This window comes from Tetranychus urticae, chromosome 3, assembly GCF_039701765.1.
Source record: "Tetranychus urticae isolate SD_2017Ah chromosome 3, NJAU_TeUrti_SD_1.0, whole genome shotgun sequence".
Taxonomy (NCBI): Eukaryota; Metazoa; Arthropoda; class Arachnida; order Trombidiformes; family Tetranychidae; genus Tetranychus; species Tetranychus urticae.
In genome coordinates, this window is record NC_142960.1 from 19,825,886 (window position 1) to 19,845,428 (window position 19,543).

Consider the following 19,543-nt stretch of genomic DNA (forward strand, 5'->3'; position numbering starts at 1 on the left):
CGGCTCGGAGTAACAAATCTTAACATAGCTTGCAATCCGATGTTGGGACGAACTGTTGTAAGAGATAGCGATAGTGATTATACTTTTTCAACAGCTTTTGCTCATGAGTTACTTCATACATTTGGAGTAGTCCATGACAATGAGGAAGAATTCACAGAAGAAGCCTATTGTCCATATGAACATTGTTTGATGTACTCCTCGGCACGTAAGTAGACAATAGGCATCTTAGATGTTGATCAAGCTTAACTATTTTGACTCGAAATTACTCCTCTAAATGGCTATGTAACTAATAAGAAAGATGTAAAAACGCAAATAACTTCGCAACTCGAAGAGTTATTAACCCAGCAATTGAGTATAGGTTATTCAGGCAACATTCATTTTTGGTATTATTTGACTTCTGTCAAGCATTTGGAGGCCATTTTCTGAAATTGCAAATTTTCATTCACCTAATCAATATCTTTTTATGACGATTTTTTCACAAGCCGCTAATATTTATAGTTGCAGAAATAGCAAAGGTCCTCCATGATTCAGGCAAAACAACGTTTTTTAAAAATCTCCAACTTTTGATCAAGGATGAATATTGATTTGGAAACATCAGTGGAATAAAATTCACGATTTCAGAAAATGATCGTTAAAGACTTGACAAAAGTCAACAACAGAGTGACTGTAAATAACTTTGACACTTCAATAGCAAAATTAAATATTGGCCGAATCATTATTCGATTCCTGGGTCAGTAACTCTTCTAGTTGCGAAGTTAGTTGCGTTTTACATTTTTCTTATTAGCTTTAAAGCCTTGTACATATATAAACCATAATATAATATTATATGTAAATTGTTTTCCCCTTTAATTGATTCTTGCAAAAAAACGACTTTCAATTTCACTTTGAATACTGGTAATAAAACTAGCTCGAGGTCAACCAAAGGTAGGATTGTCACCATTCACAATTTCACAGGTGGAAGCATCTATTTTATCGGGTGATCTTGATTGCTTTTTAGATAAACCAGAGTTAGGCAAATATTGTGGGGATTACTCTTTAAGCGGCTACGAACAGTGTGATTGTGCGGATATAAAACATTGTTCAAAATGTTGCAATCCATCAACTTGTTTACTTTTAGAAGGAGCCAAGTGTGGACACGGACCTTGTTGTAATTTTGAAACTTGTGAGCTCTACAAGTCAACAGATAATCATGTTTGCCGTCCAGCAAAAAGTGATTGTGATATAGAAGAAAAATGTGACGGATCATCGCAATTCTGTCCTCCTGATCTTCATGTGCACGATGGTTGGAGTTGTGAATACGGTCAGGGTCACTGTTTTAATGGTAAATGTGGCAGTTATCATCTTTCTTGTGATAAAATTTTCGAAAATTCTGATCCAGGGCCAGATTTTTGTTATGAAAGAAATACATTGGCTACAAATTATTTTAATTGTGGTCCACCAATTAAATATTTTAAAATTTTCGACGGAAAAGCAAAAAAATGTAAAAATGAAGATGTCAAATGTGGCCGATTACATTGCACTGAAAGTGGCAGATTGAGAAGCTCAATTGGACAAGCATATGCAAATTTACTACGTGACATTCTAAACCCACCCTGTCGAGTTATCCATATTTCCAGAAGCTTCCATCGTAACGCAACCGATTTAGGTTTAGTACCTGATGGTGCGCCTTGTGCTCCAAATAAAATGTGTCTCAACCAAGAATGCATTCCAGTGTCAAAAGTTATTGAGACGAAACCATGTCCAATCAATTGCCAAAATCGAGGTAAATGTACTAACCAAGGAACTTGTATTTGTAATAATCCAAAAGATAAATCGCCTGATTGCTCTTTCTCTCCGGTAACTTCACCAAATTGGACAGCCTTGTTTCGATACTTTGAAACTACAATTCAATTAATTGTAATGGTTGTGGTGACGTCAACATGGATTTGGATACAATTTAATAAATAATAAATATAATTGTTTTTATCTGTTCCTCTGTTCTTTCTTTTCTTGATCATGTACATTTAGTTTCCATCCATCAATTGTATTTTCCGTTCTGGATGGTTTTTTTTCTTCTTTCCATAATCAGCCACTTTTTTGCCTTTCAATCTCGAGTGTTTGTTCACAATCTAAGGAAGAGATTAAGAGGTGGATTAAGAGGTGATAGAATGACAAGATAAAATTACTAATTATCTGTTAAGAGAAAAGATGAGTGAGAAAATAATGAGAGAAACACTGATTTTAGTCAGTGAAAAACAACTGATCTTAATAAAACCAATGAGACTTACATTTTTGCTTCAACATACAATTCTGGTTGCACGATTAACAATATTACCAAATTCACTTTTTTTAGAAATCAACTTAAAAATTATTATAATTTGTGGTTTAAAGTATTTTCCTTGTTTGATTCAATCAATTGTTTTAAGTGATAATCTTTGAAAAGACGTTATTTTTGAAATTGTCTGCTGCCAACGAAAGACTGAGATCCAATCCTTTTTTTAAGTATCTGTAATATCTCTAGTCCATTCCTGATCTTTCTTAACTGTACATCGATTAATTATGGAAAGCAAAGAGCAAGCAGTTAACTTGGATGGCCTTATCAAGCAATTGCGTGAAATATTTGACAATGACAAAGTTGATATTGACCAGGTTAAGCAATTAATGTCCACACATCGAAGTAATCCAAAAGAATGGCGAAAATATGCTCATTTTGATCGCCACAGGTAAGAATCAATGATTGAGAATAAAATCTAGATTGTTTGAGTCCTACTTGAATCCAAGCTATCCACACCCCACACCAAACCTGGTACTTTCTTTGACCGTTGGTAATTCCGATTGAACAGTTTAGTGAGAAATTCAAACTGGTCAATCGGATATTCATTGCCGAGAACGTAATTTTCTTTGTCTCTATCACTGTTTAATTGTTCGATATTTTAATTTTCTATGGATTTACCGTTCGGTGGGAAAAAGTGCCCTATCCATTGGATGTGGGTGTGTGGTGTGGATTGGTGGGGATTCAAGTATGACCCTTGAAATACAAGATGACTGAAGTCTTAAAGCTTTAGCTACAGCTTCTGTGAATAATTTACGGAATGATTGAGAAATGTTGATGCAAGTGAACCTTTCCCATACCTTTTGATAAGTTGTATCCGAGGATCTAAAGTAGCAACAAGTAAAAGATTGCGATCTGTTATTGTTTCACATTCAATTGATTATCCACTTGAACATCAAGGGTAATCCTCCAAGTTGAATAACAGAAATTTAAAGAGAGCGAACAAACAATGAATATAATAAACATCCGCTGATCACAAATGATCTGATTAAACAGAATAAAATTCACACCAATATTTAATGACGGAAAAATAAGTAATTTAATCAATAAGATTAACGGCAATTTAAAACCAAGCTGTTTCTCTGTAATTTTAAAAAAAGACATCTGAATATTTTTACCGCCTTTCATTCAATTAATCACGTGTTAAAATCTTGCTGTTTCTCAAATCAACCCAAATGTTGTCACATTTTTAATTTTTGTTTAAAATGGAATTATATTTCAATTCCATTCAATTATTTGAAATTAAATCTGTAATAACATCTATTCGTTATCCATTATAATTATTTATTAATAAATTTAATCTGTGAAAACAATAGTAATGTTGATCTTTTGTTGACTTGTATAGATATACGCGTAATTTGATTGATACTGGTAATGGCAAATACAACCTTATCCTTATTTGCTGGTCTCCTGGTCAAGGAAGCGGAATTCATGATCATGCCAATTCTCACTGTTTCATGAAGGTAATGTCACTTTTAATTTATTTGAAATAACTATTCTGCGTTTGGTAATTCAGCGAGAAATTACTGTAATGCAAAAATGTGTTATTTACCCGCGTAACTTTACGTTTTTCAATTTTAAAGACAAATTGGTTTACAGTTCAATGTTTTTTTTATTTTCAGATGATGTCTGGTTCACTTCTTGAGACTCAATTTGCGTGGCCTGAGAATAGCGAAATAGATCCCGAAACTCATTTCGATGAAGGAAGTGAGCTCAAAGCTATATCAAAAACAACTTTCAAATGTGATCAAGTAGCTTACATTAATGGTGAGCTCATTTAATTCTGATTTAATCTTATTCTTCATTCTGGTTACTTTTCCGCTTATCTTTAGCATTTGAAGCTAACAACAATTATCAATCCTTAACTAATCATTGACGATTTCCATCATGACTATCTGATAAAGATAGATATTCTTTTGATTCAAAAAGTATTAAGATAGGTATTGCTCTGTGTTCTGGTTTCAAAGATGAGTTGCTAATCGATTATAAAGATACAAAAAAGAGATAAATTACCTTTCGATATTAAAACTGGTATTGATTAGATTATAGTTTTCACATCATCAAACAACAGATTATAGTAAAAAATATGATTAGCTTAGATTATAGCTAGCTAATTATCTCAATTATTAACACACATAAGAGATACAGGTGTAATAGTTTGGGCTAATAATCTCAGGCGATAAAATTCTAGATGCTTCTTTATTCATTCAGAGTTCTTTGCTTTCTTTGGTGTCAGCTTTCCAATCGATTTCTTGGTTCAGAAAAAGCGAGTTCATTTTAATGCTAAACATTTGTTTTTTTTCCGCCAGATACAATTGGTCTTCACCGTGTGGAAAATCCAAGCCATGTGGAACCAGCTGTTAGTCTTCATCTTTACGCACCAGCGATAAACAAATGTCATGTTTATGATCAAAGAACTGGTAAAAGTACCTTAGTTTCATGTACATTCTTCAGTGAAAGCGGTGTACGGACTCCGTACAAGGTTAGTTATTTTATAAATACTTTTATTGGGAATTTTGATTTACTCTAACATTTTGACTTTATTGATCAACAGGTTACCGAGAAGAAAGGATTCTTGACTTTTGAAAGCAAAGTCAAAAACGATGAACAACATATTATCGATACTAATGGATCGTCCAAAACTTCAATCATTCCAGCCTGATTATTGATGTAACCTGTGAATCGATCAGGAAATGTAGACATTTCAAGCAATTTAAAACATTTGTTTGGTTACTGATTTATATTTTTAAAAACTGCATTTTATTATAGTAACACTTTGATGAGTCTATTTTGCGGAATCAACAATTTTATCTGATGATTAACAATGTCATTAAACTGGCGATACTCATGAAAAGAGTTCACCTCAATTAAACATAATCTCATTAATTGATTACTCTAAAGAAGTATATTTATTTATTAAGAGTGGAACAATTTTCTGTAATTTTCCAGCTGATTCAATCTTGTTAAAATTGATTCAAAATTATCAGTGCTGAATCAGCTACAATTCAATCAATTTGTTTCAAAGGGAAAGAATGAAAGTTTATAAGATGATTGATTATTGGTTATCATTGATATTATCTTACTTGATTAAATCATTCTTGATCAATTCAAACATTGATACAATGGAATTAACACCATCTATTGCGAATAAACATGGTGTATAAAAGGTTGATAATTAAACTTCTAGGAACTAGTGATCAAATAATTCACTTAGCGTTACTAAGACACTTTAATTAATCTATTCGCTCAAGTTTCAGGGCAATTTCTTAGTATCACATCCGATTTCAGTCAATTTTAAGCTGATTTGAATATGAAAACACTAGTTTTAGCTGACTAACTCGATCGAAGTGGTTGACCAATAGATGCTCTTATGAATTTACCTTATAGCAATATTGAGTTTATCTGTTTTAGGTCCAAACCTTATTTTACAATAAGATCATAACAAAATATACACGATAACAATTTGAATCATGAACACAATTAAAATGCATTGGGATAAGATATTTTCCATCTTGGATTCGTTTCAAAAAATATAAATTTTGATACAAGACGTATTCTGATCAGGATGTTCCAACAGATCCATATTGTATGAGCGCAAATTCACAGTCTTAAATAATTTCTTGAAAGGTTTTATAATATCTTCACCTGTCATTTCGAGTTTTTGATAGGAATTATTTTAGATATTTAAGTTGAGTTTTTTCTTGTTTGACTTGAAGTTCATGATAAGCTTCTTTACTTTTAATCTGAATCATGAGAGTTTGAATTTATATATTGACTTACATTGTACATCAAAAATTCAACTTTCATTTTTAATCCAAAAGAGTCAATTTTCTTTGTAAGAGGTTCATTTACTGAAAAATATTAGGATATCAAAAAGCTTTGTCGTTTTTTACCATTGATCTTGCTTCGATTTTGAATAAGTTCACCTCATTCAGTTGACCTGATAATTTCAGATGGACAAGAGACAAATAAATGAGGACCAACTTTTAATTTTGACACATAGAAACTGGTTTACGATCTTACGAAGAGTAGAGTAGTAAATAAACTAAATTAAACTCAGACATCAAAAAGTGAAATTGTTATTGGGTTGCAACATGCGGCAGAGACTGAACAATCAATTTTTAATTTATCAATAAAATCTTAATGAATCACTTGATTCATATGAGTTTCATAACAATTAAATGATTTGATGCAACAGCTGCAAATATTGCAACAGAAGCGCGTGATTTGATTCTCAGAAAATATTTTATTACCAATTAAACAATCCAATAATTGAAGTATCTGAACCAAACCTGGTCTTTTCAATGATAAATGCCATTTGACTAAAACAAAAATCATATTAACACCAAGATAAATGAAAGTACTAATGGCACAAAGATAACAGTTTTGTTTCAATCTTTCTTTAAAATTGATTATTGAATAATATTGATACTACTTTACTTGATTAAATTCAAAGGGTAGAGGAAACTTCTTTACTCTTTGGATTAATTCATTCTTCATTCATTGATCAATTCAAACATCAATACGGTGGAGTTAACACCATCTATTGTCAGTAAAAATGGTGAATCGTGATAATTAAACTTCTCCTAATTAAAGATCAAATGATTTGCGTAAATTATTTTTGTAGTTTATGTAAACAGCGACAAAAAATCATAAATCTTTCGCGTTTTTAAAAGCATATAAACTTTCAGAACAGTTACTGTAGTCTCACCACTTGTCCGGTTTTAATTAGATGATTAATAAATGGCCATAGGTAAGATACACTTATTAATGACTAGTCGCTCAATTCACAAGACAATGGTCATTACATAAATTAATTGAATAGGTTTTAAACTGGACATGCTATTGTAGTTTCAGTACATGAATAATGGTAACACGATTAAAAGTATTGAAACCAATTTGCAAAAATAAGGATTTTGTTACTTATCGATGGAATTGAATTTTCTTGCGCTCAGTAAAGCACTGAAAAAGAGTTTACAGAATTAGATTAAGATTAAGAGTTTGAAGTGCCTTCTGCAAATCAGCTTAAATCAAAATTTTGGAGCAACCAATTCAATTACAATGTACTTGTTTCGATTGTTTTGATCAGCTTATTTATTTTTTCAAACGACATCGATAGTATTGCTAAGAATATCGATAGATATTGATGTTCAGTGCATCGATAAAATTTATTGTTGAGTTATTCTATTTAGTGTGATGATATGTGATTAGTCTAAGAATCTTCATCATTTAATTTAATTCATAAATTGATATTTTTTTGAAGCTGGCCCAATTTATAACATGAGTTTGTCAACCTATGGACCCAATTCACAGGGTACCTTAACATTTCATGATCCCGAGGAGGCAAATGAATTGATTGGAGGTGATACTCAAGGAACTGATTTTGATTTCACCGATTTTACATTACCCACATTGACTCAAAGTCAATGTTCCCAACCCCTTACTGGTGCAGGACCGTCTGTAACATCAGGAGATAAAGATGGTCAATCTAGCGTAAGTTTAAATTTCTCAACATTCCTCATAAAATGCTATTTCTTGAACAGGTTGCTCATCTTATAACCCATGTTGTTAATTACGTTGTCTTTTAGCTTTATTGAAGTCATTAGCTTCCTTTCACTTCATATTGACCCCTTTCCTATTTTTACCAGGAAGTCCATAATTTTTACTTTAGACGCTGTTAAAATGCTCATTATTTTAATTGACATTTTTATTTACTTTTAACAATCAACAGGCTCATAAACAAGGAGATTTGGGATTACAGAATGGAGATATAACCGCTGTTGCTCAAGCATTTGGTGAGCTGAATTTTGAGGAAGAAGAGGAAGACCAATATTACAACAAAGATCTACCAGATCACGCTTGTAAATACTGTGGCATACATGATCCATCATGTGTTGTTCAATGTAACGTTTGTAAAAAATGGTTTTGCAATGGAAGAGGAAATACCTCAGGGAGTCACATCATAAACCATCTTGTTCGAGCCAAACATAAGGAGGTAACTCTCCATAAAGATGGGCCACTTGGTGAAACTGTCCTAGAATGCTATAGCTGCGGCTGTCGAAATGTTTTTGTTCTTGGATTTATTCCAGCTAAAGCTGACTCTGTTGTTGTACTTTTGTGTCGTCAACCTTGTGCTGCACAAAGCAGTCTTAAAGACATGAATTGGGATCTGGAACAATGGAAGCCTCTCATCAATGACCGAACTTTCTTATCCTGGTTGGTTAAAATTCCCTCTGGTCAGGAACAGTCACGAGCTAGACAGATAACAGCTCAGCAAATAAATAAGCTAGAAGAGCTTTGGAAAGATAATGTTGACGCTACGTTCCAAGACCTTGAGAAGCCAGGAGTTGATGAAGAACCTCAACAGGTTCTACTCCGGTATGAAGATGGCTACCAATACCAAAATATATTTGGTCCACTTGTTAAAATGGAAGCAGATTATGACGAAAAACTTAAAGAATCACAAACTCAGGATAATATTGAAGTAAGATGGGATATTGGTCTGAACAAAAAGATAATTGCATATTTCAACATTGCCAAATCTGATAGTGATATGCGGTTAATGCATGGAGATGAACTTCGCCTGAGATATTTGGGTGAACTTGACAAACCATGGTCTGGAGTCGGCCATGTTATTAAAATACCTGACAATTACAGTGAAGAAGTTGGTATTGAAATGAAAAGCAATATTTGCGTGCCAACTGAATGTACATCTAATTTCGTTCTCGACTTTGTTTGGAAATCTACATCTTTTGATAGGTAAGTGTCTCAATCTACCTTATATTTCCAAACGCATTCTGATTCTGTTTAAGTTAATTCACGTCACTAAAACCAATGTTTGCTTACTCTTCTCATTCTTTTTATCTATCATTTTAGGATGCAAGCTGCTCTTCGTCAGTTTGCTGTTGACGAATCTTCTGTTTCCGGATATATTTATCATCGTTTACTTGGACACGAAATTGACGATGTTATAATGAGATGTAATCTACCCAAGCACTTTTCTGCCCCAAATCTACCAGAATTGAACCGATCACAAGTTATCGCTGTTAAACATGCTCTCCAACGTCCGTTATCTTTAATCCAAGGCCCCCCTGGAACTGGTAAAACTGTTACTTCAGCAACAATTGTTTATCATCTTGTTAAAACAGGAAATACTCCAGTTTTAGTTTGCGCTCCTAGTAACATTGCTGTTGACCAATTGACCGAAAAAATTCACCGTACAGGTTTAAAAGTTGTTCGGTTATGTGCAAAAAGTCGTGAAGCAATTAGCTCACCAGTATCTTTTCTCGCTCTTCATAACCAAATACGTAATATGCAGGGACATTCAGAGTTACATAAACTACAACAGCTTAAAGATGAAACTGGCGAGTTATCATCTGCTGATGAAAAACGATATCGTATGCTCAAGAAAGCAAGTGAAAGAGAGCTTCTTGAAGCAGCCGATGTCATTTGCTGTACATGTGTTGGTGCCGGTGATCCCAGATTGGTTCGTTTCAAGTTTCATTCAATTTTAATTGACGAAAGCATGCAAGCCACTGAACCAGAATGCATGGTACCTGTTGTCTTAGGTGCTAAACAGCTGGTTCTAGTTGGTGACCACTGCCAATTGGGTCCTGTTGTTATGTGTAAGAAAGCGGCTCGAGCTGGTCTTTCTCAATCGCTCTTTGAGCGACTTGTTGTCCTCGGTATTAGACCTCTTCGATTAGAGGTTCAATATCGTATGCATCCATCGTTGAGTAAATTCCCATCCAACTTTTTCTATGAAGGTTCACTTCAAAATGGGGTAAATCCAGATGATCGTAAAATGAAAAGAGTTGATTTTCCATGGCCACAGCCAGATAAACCCATGTTTTTCTATTGTTGTCAAGGACAAGAAGAAATTGCTGGATCTGGCACATCGTATTTAAATAGAACTGAAGCTGCACTTGTTGAAAAGATAACTACACGTTTCCTTAAAGGTGGCGTCAGACCAGAACAGATTGGTGTGATTACCCCTTATGAAGGCCAAAGAGCCTATTTGGTCCAGTATATGCAATACAATGGATCGCTACATGCTAAATTATACCAAGAAATTGAAGTTGCCAGTGTCGACGCTTTCCAGGGAAGAGAAAAGGATTTAATTATTATGTCTTGTGTAAGATCCAACGAACATCAAGGTATTGGTTTCCTTAATGACCCTTGTCGACTTAACGTTGCACTGACCCGTTCTCGTTACGGTATTATAATTGTTGGTAATCCAAAAGTTCTGTCCAAACAACCACTCTGGAATCATTTGCTTACTTTTTACAAGGAAAACAAAGTTCTGGTCGAAGGACCTTTAAATAATCTGAAAGAAAGTATGATTCAGTTCAGTAAGCCACGTAAAATGTTGAACTCGATTAATCCTGGTGGTCATTTCATGCACACTACCACTTTTGATGCTCGTGAAGCTATGATTCCTGGAAGTATTTACGATAGATCAGGAAACAGTAATAATAACAATCGATTCAATGGATCACTTCATTTAATAGCAGCAGCTGCTGCTGCCGCTGGAAGCCAAAACTCTGGACCTCTACCAAATGTTACTCATCCCCCATATTTCCGCGCACATGATCAAATATCGTACATAAGTCCCGAGCGTGCACAAGCTGGTGCAGCTCTATCTAACCTTCCAGTTCCAATTGGAATGTTCATGAACATGATTCATATACCACCTCGATTTTACAATCAACATCAACAAGCAATGCAATCACGGCAACAAGGTATTCCGGAACAGCGATCCAAAGGTGTCACCTCAGGTAGACTCAATCGTCTTAACCCTAATCAGCCTCCTCGTCGATCTGGAACAACTAAACTGGAGAACGGTTCATGTCCCAGTAGTCAACCGGCAAGTCAAGAAGTGGGTGGTACATCTTTCTCACAGGGTCCATTGACACAGAATCAACTGTCAATGAGCCAAATAAGCCAGTTACCCTATCCAAGTTTATCTCAACACCCCTTCTCCCAGCCTGGGCTTTCACAGACCGAACTTTCTCAAGATCCATATATGACTGATCCATACAATTTCTAAGGTAATTTGATTTGAACTATCATGATATGATTGATCTCATGTGATTGTAACAAACTATTAACAAATATCGAACAAAAACCAAACAAATAAATAAACATATTTTGATCAAATTAGTTCAGTTGTTACATTGTATCTTTGGTTCCTCTTTTGAGAATGGTTCCATTTTAGTTGATAATGAGATAAAAAAGCAAAATCTATCTTTAAACGAAAGAAGGAAAAAATAGCAAAGATTTCCAATTAGTTTAATACTGGTTATTATTATTGCCAACATGAAAAACCAGCTCAAAATTGGATTGACTTACACCTTAATCAATGTTTTTTGTTCTCAGATTAAAGTTCAACCTAATTTTGAAAATGTAATAATAAGTAAAACCTGAAAGTAAAAGTAAAATAAGTGAAAGTGAGTGAAGGTCAGTCTTTAAATTACCTTTAAGCATATTAAAATTCATGGCCACTTAATCGAGGTTAAATTTTAGTTGATTCACTTTTTTGCTATTAACGTGATTATTTATACATCTTTTTCAAGCTATATCAGTTTCATTATTTCAAGGACTTTAATCATTAAAGATTGTTAATCCTTAATGGTGGATTCGTTGAAAACATTAGATTTGCATCTTTCGCACTTTTGGACAATAATAAGTGTTTACAATTAATACGGTTTTACCTTGGATTAATTGTACAAACTAAAATACTCAATTATCAATCTCTTTTCATATTTTCAAAGTAAGCCAGTTAAACATTGACACAACACATTTGACCTGAAGCTTATTGTGAAGTTAAACATTGAGATTACAATTAAAATTATACCAATTGGCTATACCTTTTGACTGAACCAAGTAAACATTATCATTATGTATTACATGTTATCATTAAGAGTAATTTGATGAAAGAAAAGGAGTGAAAAAATAATCAAAAGGATTCATTTTATTATCACTTTTATTGCAATTAAAGTCACAGAAATCAAAGCCAAAATAATAACCTCTTTTTAGTCAACACATTGAATTGACTACTTTTTGTTAGTCCATAACACTACAGTAATCATTTCAACCTTTTTGTGTTAAAAAAATCAACTTTTTGTCAATAATTACATTGAACCAGACAGAAATGGATATTAATTAATTGTCCAATATGCTGTGTAATCTGACTCTTGAGATGTTAATTGAAAAATGAATATTTCCTGCTTAATCACAAGTTGGATTGAATTACCATTTCCATCTTTGAGACTATGTAATTTGATTAATCGGATGACATCGATCACAAGTATTAGCAATGGTGTTATAAAAATGAACGCCTCAATCATAGTCTTCAGTTAATCGTTAAGATTTGTTAAATAGTCTTTAGATTAAAACAACTGTTATATTCCCAATTCAAAGTTATCAACAAACTATGAAAATGACTCGTTTTATGTCTGCTGATAAATTAACTCTTATCTCCATTGTTCTTGTGGTGTGAGTTTTGTATTTATTTACAATTAACATTTAATAATGTTTACTAATCAATTATTTGTTTCTTGTTTTTTTTACCATTCTTTAGGCTCATTGGACTAGCTTATTGTGGCGATGAAAAGGATGGAACAGGTTCAGGAACTCGTGCACCTAGAAGAAAACGGTTCACTCGTTCACATGACCTAATTTCACTTCATGAGGAGGCAATCAAGGAACACGAACACCATATTGGTACTACAAAGAAGAGCGATCGTGGTAAACGAAGAATTGAACCAATGACCACTGTTCATCCACATGAAGGCATGGACCACGGTGGACATTCAACTCATCGTCCAATAATATTAAACTAATATTTTTCTTGACACACTAAGCATGGCTATGGTAGATCATGATTGCTTAGTTAAACTAACATTTGAATTCCTTCCTCCTCCAGCTACCCAGAAGTTTAATATAAAATTATATTAATATTACATTAATCAACAGTCAATAAAATGAAAACAAACTAGTGGTTTTGTCTTCAATTTGAACGTATTACCTTTTTCACAGAGGCTCACCTTTATTAAAATGTAGGGAACTATTCAAAAACAAAAACCAAAAAATCGAGAAACCGCCTCTAAGCGTATCTTTATCTTTCCCTGACTCTTCCTTTCCAATAATTTTCTGGTTGCCTTAAATTTGAAAAATATGCTTTTCTTTGAACCCAATTTATATGATTATTGCTAATTTGGAATCCATTGTTTGTTTACAATTAAATTACAATTCCTTCTTTCATCACCTGTGAACAAAAATGATTGTTACTTTCTTGTTTTTTCCCAAGTTGAAACTTATTCTCTGATGACAAACATCCCTTTTGATGGTCCATTGCTCTGAAGGTGAGTATCCTCAGGTGAAACAAACAATCAACTACCATGATAAAATTAGCAAATTACCTGAAGGTTGAAATACAAAACTGAGATCAACGAATCAGCTTGGAGAGTGAGTGAGCGAGAGATAAGATGAAGAAATATACTTTTCGCTTTCAAAGTACAAAACAAATGCCAGTAACAAGAAAGCTTATTAACTTGTCTAATCTTCAAATGTCTATGTTCCTCATCTAGTTCGTCAAACTCTGTCTTCTCGATCATCTTTTTCTTCCTCCTCTACACCACCTTCTTGTTATCCTCCCTCTTTATTTTGGTAACCTGTTTCTATTACTTTTGTGCTTTCGCTCCTCTTGGGGTCTACAAAAATTGTATCTCGCTTTTTTTTGACTCGCATGCTTGTTTGTTTATCTGTTTATTGTTAATTGTGAATATCTTATTGTGCTATACCAAAGTGAAGGTGAAAAGGTTGTTCGGTAAGTTAACAGGTCAACAATTAACCTGATTTTGTTGGTTATATTGACAATTGATTTGGATAAAATCACTGTGATCAGACAAAGATCAAGTCTACGATGCTTTCCTTTCATTTTGTCTCTTTTTTTTGTTCCTTTCTGTACATGTTTTTGTGTTCTGTTTCCAGTTTCATTTTGATTTGAGTCAACCTGCCAATACTGTTCAAATCATTTCAACCTGAAAGTGTACCTTGACTCATTTTTTCCCCGTAATTTTGATTGTTCACCATTTGGTAGTAGGCTGCTCATACAAATCTCATGTATGGCTTTATTTGCTCACTACATTTCTGTTTACCTGATTTTTCTCTGATAAAATTAACATTTTTTTGTCCCATTTGTTCATCCAAATACCATTTGTCATTTCATCTTCCTTTCACTTTCCTCAATCAATTATTTGTTTCATTTCTCCTTATTTCTTTATACATTTCTCGATCAAATTATGATCAAGATAAGGAAAGTTGTCATCTGAAAACTCTTTATGGTAATCATCAGGAAAATCATGGAAACAAAGCAAACTATTAAGTTTTAATTTAGCTGAACCTCTCTCTCTCTCTCTCTCTCTCTCTGCTTTCTATTTTTCTCCATTTTCTCTTTTTGCTTTTTTCTTTCATTTTCTCTCTCATTGTCTCATGAAAACTCTTCCTTAATTCCTCGTCAGATTTTTTAATTAACTTTACTGATTGGGATTTTTACAGCTTCAATCCATCTTTCCTTGTTTTCACATCAAGTATCAACTGCTGACGCTTTATTATTGATATTTTCATTCAAACTCATTCAATTCAAGCTATTTTTTCAATTTGTTTACATCGTCACTGTTCAATATGTGTGCATCTGTTAATGTTTCTAGTTTTCATTTTGACTCTGTTCAATAATCTGTCCTGGATATTATTTTATCATTTCAAGTTATTCTCTTTGTCTTTATCTTCCTCCTCTCTTCTCTCACTCTCACTCTCTTTCTCTCTCTTGATCACACAAACTCGCTCTATGGACTCACTTCATTTGTGATAGTCAAGTGAAACCGTTTTTATTATTTTTTTTCTCTCTCTCTGCTTCATTACAGTAGTGAATATGGATGATACAAGTGACTCCCACAATTGCATACCAAATCAATTGGATAAAAATAGTACTAAATACCATGATATTAGTGAGAAATCATCTTGTGATCAAAGTGCCGAAAAGTCCAACAATCATTGTAACTCTCAACCAACCACAGCAATTTCATTGATCTCAAAATGTTCACAACGTGCTTTAAAATGTGATTCTGATATACCCTGGACCTGTCCATCAACAAATTCACAATCATCTCGACATAATAACCAATCATTAAGGAAACGAGAAGATAAACATGATCTCTTCAGTGATTTGTACAGTTTTGATAACGACTATGATGAGGATACCCTTGAAATTCCGCCAGAATATGCCCGAGATGATATTGAAATAGTTGTTGATTTGTATATTTGGTTTGAAAAGGTTCGCTCATTTTTATTAGGATTGTTATGTTAAACGACAATTTTACCATGACTTTTTCATCATTACCTTCACGGTCACCATTTAAGATAGCAAGAAATAATATCTTAAATGAAATGGTGTTAATAAAGAAAAATAAATGTCAAAAGCTTACCTCAAGACTCAACATACAAGTTGCTTACATGGGAAGTACATTAGCGCCCGAGCCAGATTTGAATCAGGTTAATATCATTCGATAGAGGATGGTGAGTTATTAAAAATCATAATGGCTCTCATCTGTAAGCTAAAGATTTTGGGTTCAAAATTTGGGTACTTTTATTAGAAACTCGTCCAATTTATAATTTTGTATTTTCATAAATTGATTTATTTATTTCAATTATTTTTTTACTTTAATTTTCTAAAACATATTTGCTGAATTAATTGAAATAAATTAATTTTTAAATATGTTTAAAATAAAAAGGCCCAAATTTTGAACCCAAATTATCCTAAGAAACTCAGGCGACTCAACCAGACTGAGGTGAAAGCCAAAGGGTTTTCCATAAGTCATCATCCTCTATCTAATGACATCTGTCTCATTCAAATCTGGCTCAGGTGCTTCATGGAGTTCCCTTGTTAGTGACTCCAATCTAACATCACATCGTCCTACCAAAGTTGTCCTTGTCAAATATCATTAAATAGTCCAGGATAGTTTTCAATCCTGGCAACCTTTTCTGGATAGCTCAAAATCTTTTTGTATTTCATGTTGAAACATGGAAATCAACTTTACTAAAATAATATTTTTTCATATTTAAACCTAGTCTCATTTTCATTTTCGTGGTGCCAACAATGCTTGATACAAATCGATTTTATTGTTTATAATTTGATTGAATCTAATCGATCAGGTAAAAAGAAATTAGGAACTCGCCTGATTTCCTCAATAAAAGGTGGTGATCAGTTTATTAAATTTATTAGTTTATTATTTATCTTGGGAAAATCATTACATGATAATTGAGATGATGTGAAGTGACATTGCAATATGTTTGTAATTTTAGCATATGATGAGATGATGAAGACGATGATTAGGTAAACATTTCAATTGGCTTAATTTTAGCACTAGGTTTTGCATGTTTCATGTATTTCGAGTGAGCGTTTTCCCTCCATTTGTCAAACAGCGTAGGCTCTAGGCCACATTTTTCAGCATATTCCTGTAAACTTGGACATTGTTCCAACTCTTTGTCAGTTATCAATCTAGTTTCACCTCCCAAGTAATGCGGTAATTGTTTCATATCGAAATAATTGTCCAAGTCGTCAATGTCAATGAAAATTAGCGAGTCTTTCAAGTAACGAGGAAGAAAATTTCGACAGATTCGACCAAAAAATCTGAAATAGGAACTTAAACCAACAATTGCGATGTATTCCACCCAAGGAGGGCAACGTTGCAATACAATTGTAATTGAATCTTTAATCAATCTGAAGTTGGTCGTCATTACTTGACAATCAAAGACAAGACCTGGTTTCAAAGGTGATGCGGAGACACGTTCACAGAAACGATCTGTTACCCAAGCAAACATACGCATGACTTTTGGGTAAAGAAGTTCAGGTGGATCGATTGAGCGAACCCATAACACTGGTCGGCCATTTTTATCCACAAGGTTTGGTAGAAGAGCGCCAAGTTCATGATAATCTTTTGGGAAATCCAACAAGACAACATCTGTTGTGGGGTCAGAATGGCGTTTCTTTGCTATAGACTTTATACCATTGAAAGCTTTAGTTGTATCCCAATCGTGGGATTCGAGGAAGGCAATGAGTGGTGTAGAATGGGCAAAGAACATTAAAGCATCATCTGGATTAACAGATGACGGATTTTCAGCCAGCCATTTCTTTGTTCGATCCCAGAGATCAAAGCATCTCATTGGATATTTGGAAGCATTGAAAACTCTGATTTAGAAAACAAAAAAAAATTAAAAAAACGGTTAAGGATAATTCACTAATAAATAAAGATGTTAAACTTACTCAATGATTTCTGGAGCTATGTCTTCTTGAATAACCATCTTGATTTGTCCAATTTTTTAAATATTATTGCTGAAAATATCCCAACGCCACAAACACTTTGAACCACAAATATGTAAACACGAGTTTCTAAGAAGTAACCAAGCAAGCTCTCCAACTCAACTGAAAATTTAAAACGTTAATTCCTTTTTAAATGGACTTCTTAGTGACCACCAAGTTATCCCTGTGAAATAAAAGGCAAAAAGTGTAACTCGCTCCCCTTTTTTTCTCCCTTAACGATCTGGTAATTCCTTATTTTGTTCCAATGCTGATTGGAGAAGAACTAGTTTGTCCGGACTCAATTAATCAGAGTTTGAGTGAAGAAAGGATTGTAGGATAAAACGGGGCAACCTTTTTTGCCTTCAGGTTAAATTCACACAGAATATGAATAGCTAGAGTGCGAAACTTCAGCTTGAGTTTTGACCAATACTAAGTCTTTAAAAACGGGGAAATGGTGAGGGGACTAAGATGGTGGAAAGGGTTTTTTCAGTTGCTCATTCCTTGTAGAGACCTGTCTTGCTTCTTGCTGCCACATATTTCGCTCTTCGGTTTTCCCTTCTTCTTCATTTTTTTGCATGAATTGATGGCACAATTAGCAATTCCGTATCATTTTCTTACATGACTAATGTGCTGGTTTAAATGGCCGTTGAAAAAAGTTATAACTTATAACAGCAAGTACGACAACAGCTTCAGGCATTTGTTTCCCTTATAATCCATGTTTACCCAACGGCTCATTCAAAGATCCTCATTGAATGAGAAATATTTCTCTGATAATATTTATTCATTGAAATTCATCTGATGTTGTTGCCAGCAAAAATTTTGTTGTTATTGATGGATTTTAAGGGCACGTTTGATGCTATTCACGTCAATCAAACTAGTAAACAATGAACCACGTGGAATCGATAACCAAAGGCTTGTTGTATCGGAAGGATTGGGTAAAAAGTCCGATGACCAGCTGGATTTGTACCATTAGTTCAATATATTTGAAACACGAAATTGCCAGGTTTTCTGGATATTGAGAAATTAGCTTTTGGATTTCCATGTTGGCTGCATCTTAGGATAGACCTAATATCAGGTGATCATTAGGTTGAACAATATTTTATTTATAGTAGCAATAACCAGATACATGGCAACTAAATTAGCTTTACGTCATGTAATTATTTCTCAATTCAGAAATTACATGGACATTGATTATTGACGAGTTTTTTATCATCTTGATAAACATGTTTACATTTTCCTTGAACCGCCATTAAAAATGCATCCAGGGTTTAACAGCTTTTTAAAATTAAGGAGTTAACATTGTTCTTTTAGTGTTTCTTTGAAGAATTAATTAAAGATAAGAAACATGAACAGGATATTAGATTGTTGATTGTTTTAATTTTCATTACTTCGAAGCTGTCATCAAACTTTAAGTGATATTGAGATGAAGATATAAACTCAAAGTTATCATGTTGAAGTGTTGTTGACAAAACTTAAACATAAGCTAAATGTTGACACACCAAGAAACCATTTAAAAAGATATATTGACTTGTTAATTGCAATAATTCACTGACAATTGAGAGTTAAATCAATTAGACTAAACGAAACATGTCAATATAAAGACTTGTAATTACAAAATGAAAGTCCAATGAAATGTAAACAATGAAGGCTCTAGTGGCGGCAAATTGAAAATTACCGGTGATTTAGCAGCAGCTGTTAAGCCAACAATTTGGTATCCTGATTTAATTACTCTCATTAAGCTCAATTAAAATAGCTAAATTTTTAAAAGAGCAAAATTGAATTAACCTAAATCAGTGGGTTTCTGGTTCAACCTTTTAGGTCTTTCAATAAATTAAAATAATCTATTTGGAGCAATCAGTGAACCATTTCTT

At 33.5% G+C, this 19,543-nt stretch overlaps 5 protein-coding genes across 6 annotated transcripts; 4 read left to right on the forward strand and 1 right to left on the reverse strand.

The window, feature by feature from the left end:
* Window positions 1–39: 39 nt before the first annotated feature.
* On the forward strand, window positions 40–1,965 carry LOC107363009 (disintegrin and metalloproteinase domain-containing protein 12-like). Its single transcript, XM_015930171.3, has 2 exons — window positions 40–205; window positions 908–1,965. The coding sequence occupies exons 1-2, from the start codon at window positions 40–42 to the stop codon at window positions 1,945–1,947; spliced, it is 1,206 nt and encodes a 401-aa protein (XP_015785657.2). The 3' UTR covers window positions 1,948–1,965.
* A 323-nt stretch (window positions 1,966–2,288) lies between these two features.
* Window positions 2,289–5,204, forward strand: LOC107363016 (cysteine dioxygenase type 1). Its single transcript, XM_015930178.3, has 5 exons — window positions 2,289–2,702; window positions 3,657–3,774; window positions 3,934–4,078; window positions 4,621–4,793; window positions 4,866–5,204. The coding sequence occupies exons 1-5, from the start codon at window positions 2,539–2,541 to the stop codon at window positions 4,971–4,973; spliced, it is 708 nt and encodes a 235-aa protein (XP_015785664.1). The 5' UTR covers window positions 2,289–2,538; the 3' UTR covers window positions 4,974–5,204.
* Window positions 5,205–7,491: 2,287 nt separating this feature from the next.
* Upf1 (Upf1 RNA helicase) lies at window positions 7,492–13,339 on the forward strand. 2 transcript variants are annotated; one of them, XR_016199803.1, is made up of 4 exons: window positions 7,492–7,804; window positions 8,043–9,070; window positions 9,188–12,808; window positions 12,894–13,339. XR_016199803.1 is itself a non-coding variant. In XM_015930166.3 (4 exons), exons 1-3 carry the CDS (start codon window positions 7,592–7,594, stop codon window positions 11,358–11,360), a joined length of 3,414 nt encoding a protein of 1,137 aa, XP_015785652.1. In that variant the 5' UTR covers window positions 7,492–7,591; the 3' UTR covers window position 11,361; window positions 12,894–13,339. The 2 variants fall into 2 exon arrangements, 1 of the variants encoding a protein (XP_015785652.1); XM_015930166.3 differs by having other exon boundaries at window positions 9,188–11,361.
* A 503-nt stretch (window positions 13,340–13,842) lies between these two features.
* Window positions 13,843–16,436, forward strand: LOC149093564 (uncharacterized). Its single transcript, XM_089269106.1, has 2 exons — window positions 13,843–14,141; window positions 15,238–16,436. Exon 2 carries the CDS (start codon window positions 15,246–15,248, stop codon window positions 15,678–15,680), a length of 435 nt encoding a protein of 144 aa, XP_089125232.1. The 5' UTR covers window positions 13,843–14,141; window positions 15,238–15,245; the 3' UTR covers window positions 15,681–16,436.
* A 142-nt stretch (window positions 16,437–16,578) lies between these two features.
* Window positions 16,579–17,787, reverse strand: LOC107363015 (uncharacterized). Its single transcript, XM_015930177.3, has 2 exons — window positions 17,637–17,787; window positions 16,579–17,561 (listed from the first exon to the last, which is right to left on the reverse strand). The coding sequence occupies exons 1-2, from the start codon at window positions 17,672–17,674 to the stop codon at window positions 16,703–16,705; spliced, it is 897 nt and encodes a 298-aa protein (XP_015785663.1). The 5' UTR covers window positions 17,675–17,787; the 3' UTR covers window positions 16,579–16,702.
* Window positions 17,788–19,543: the final 1,756 nt, after the last annotated feature.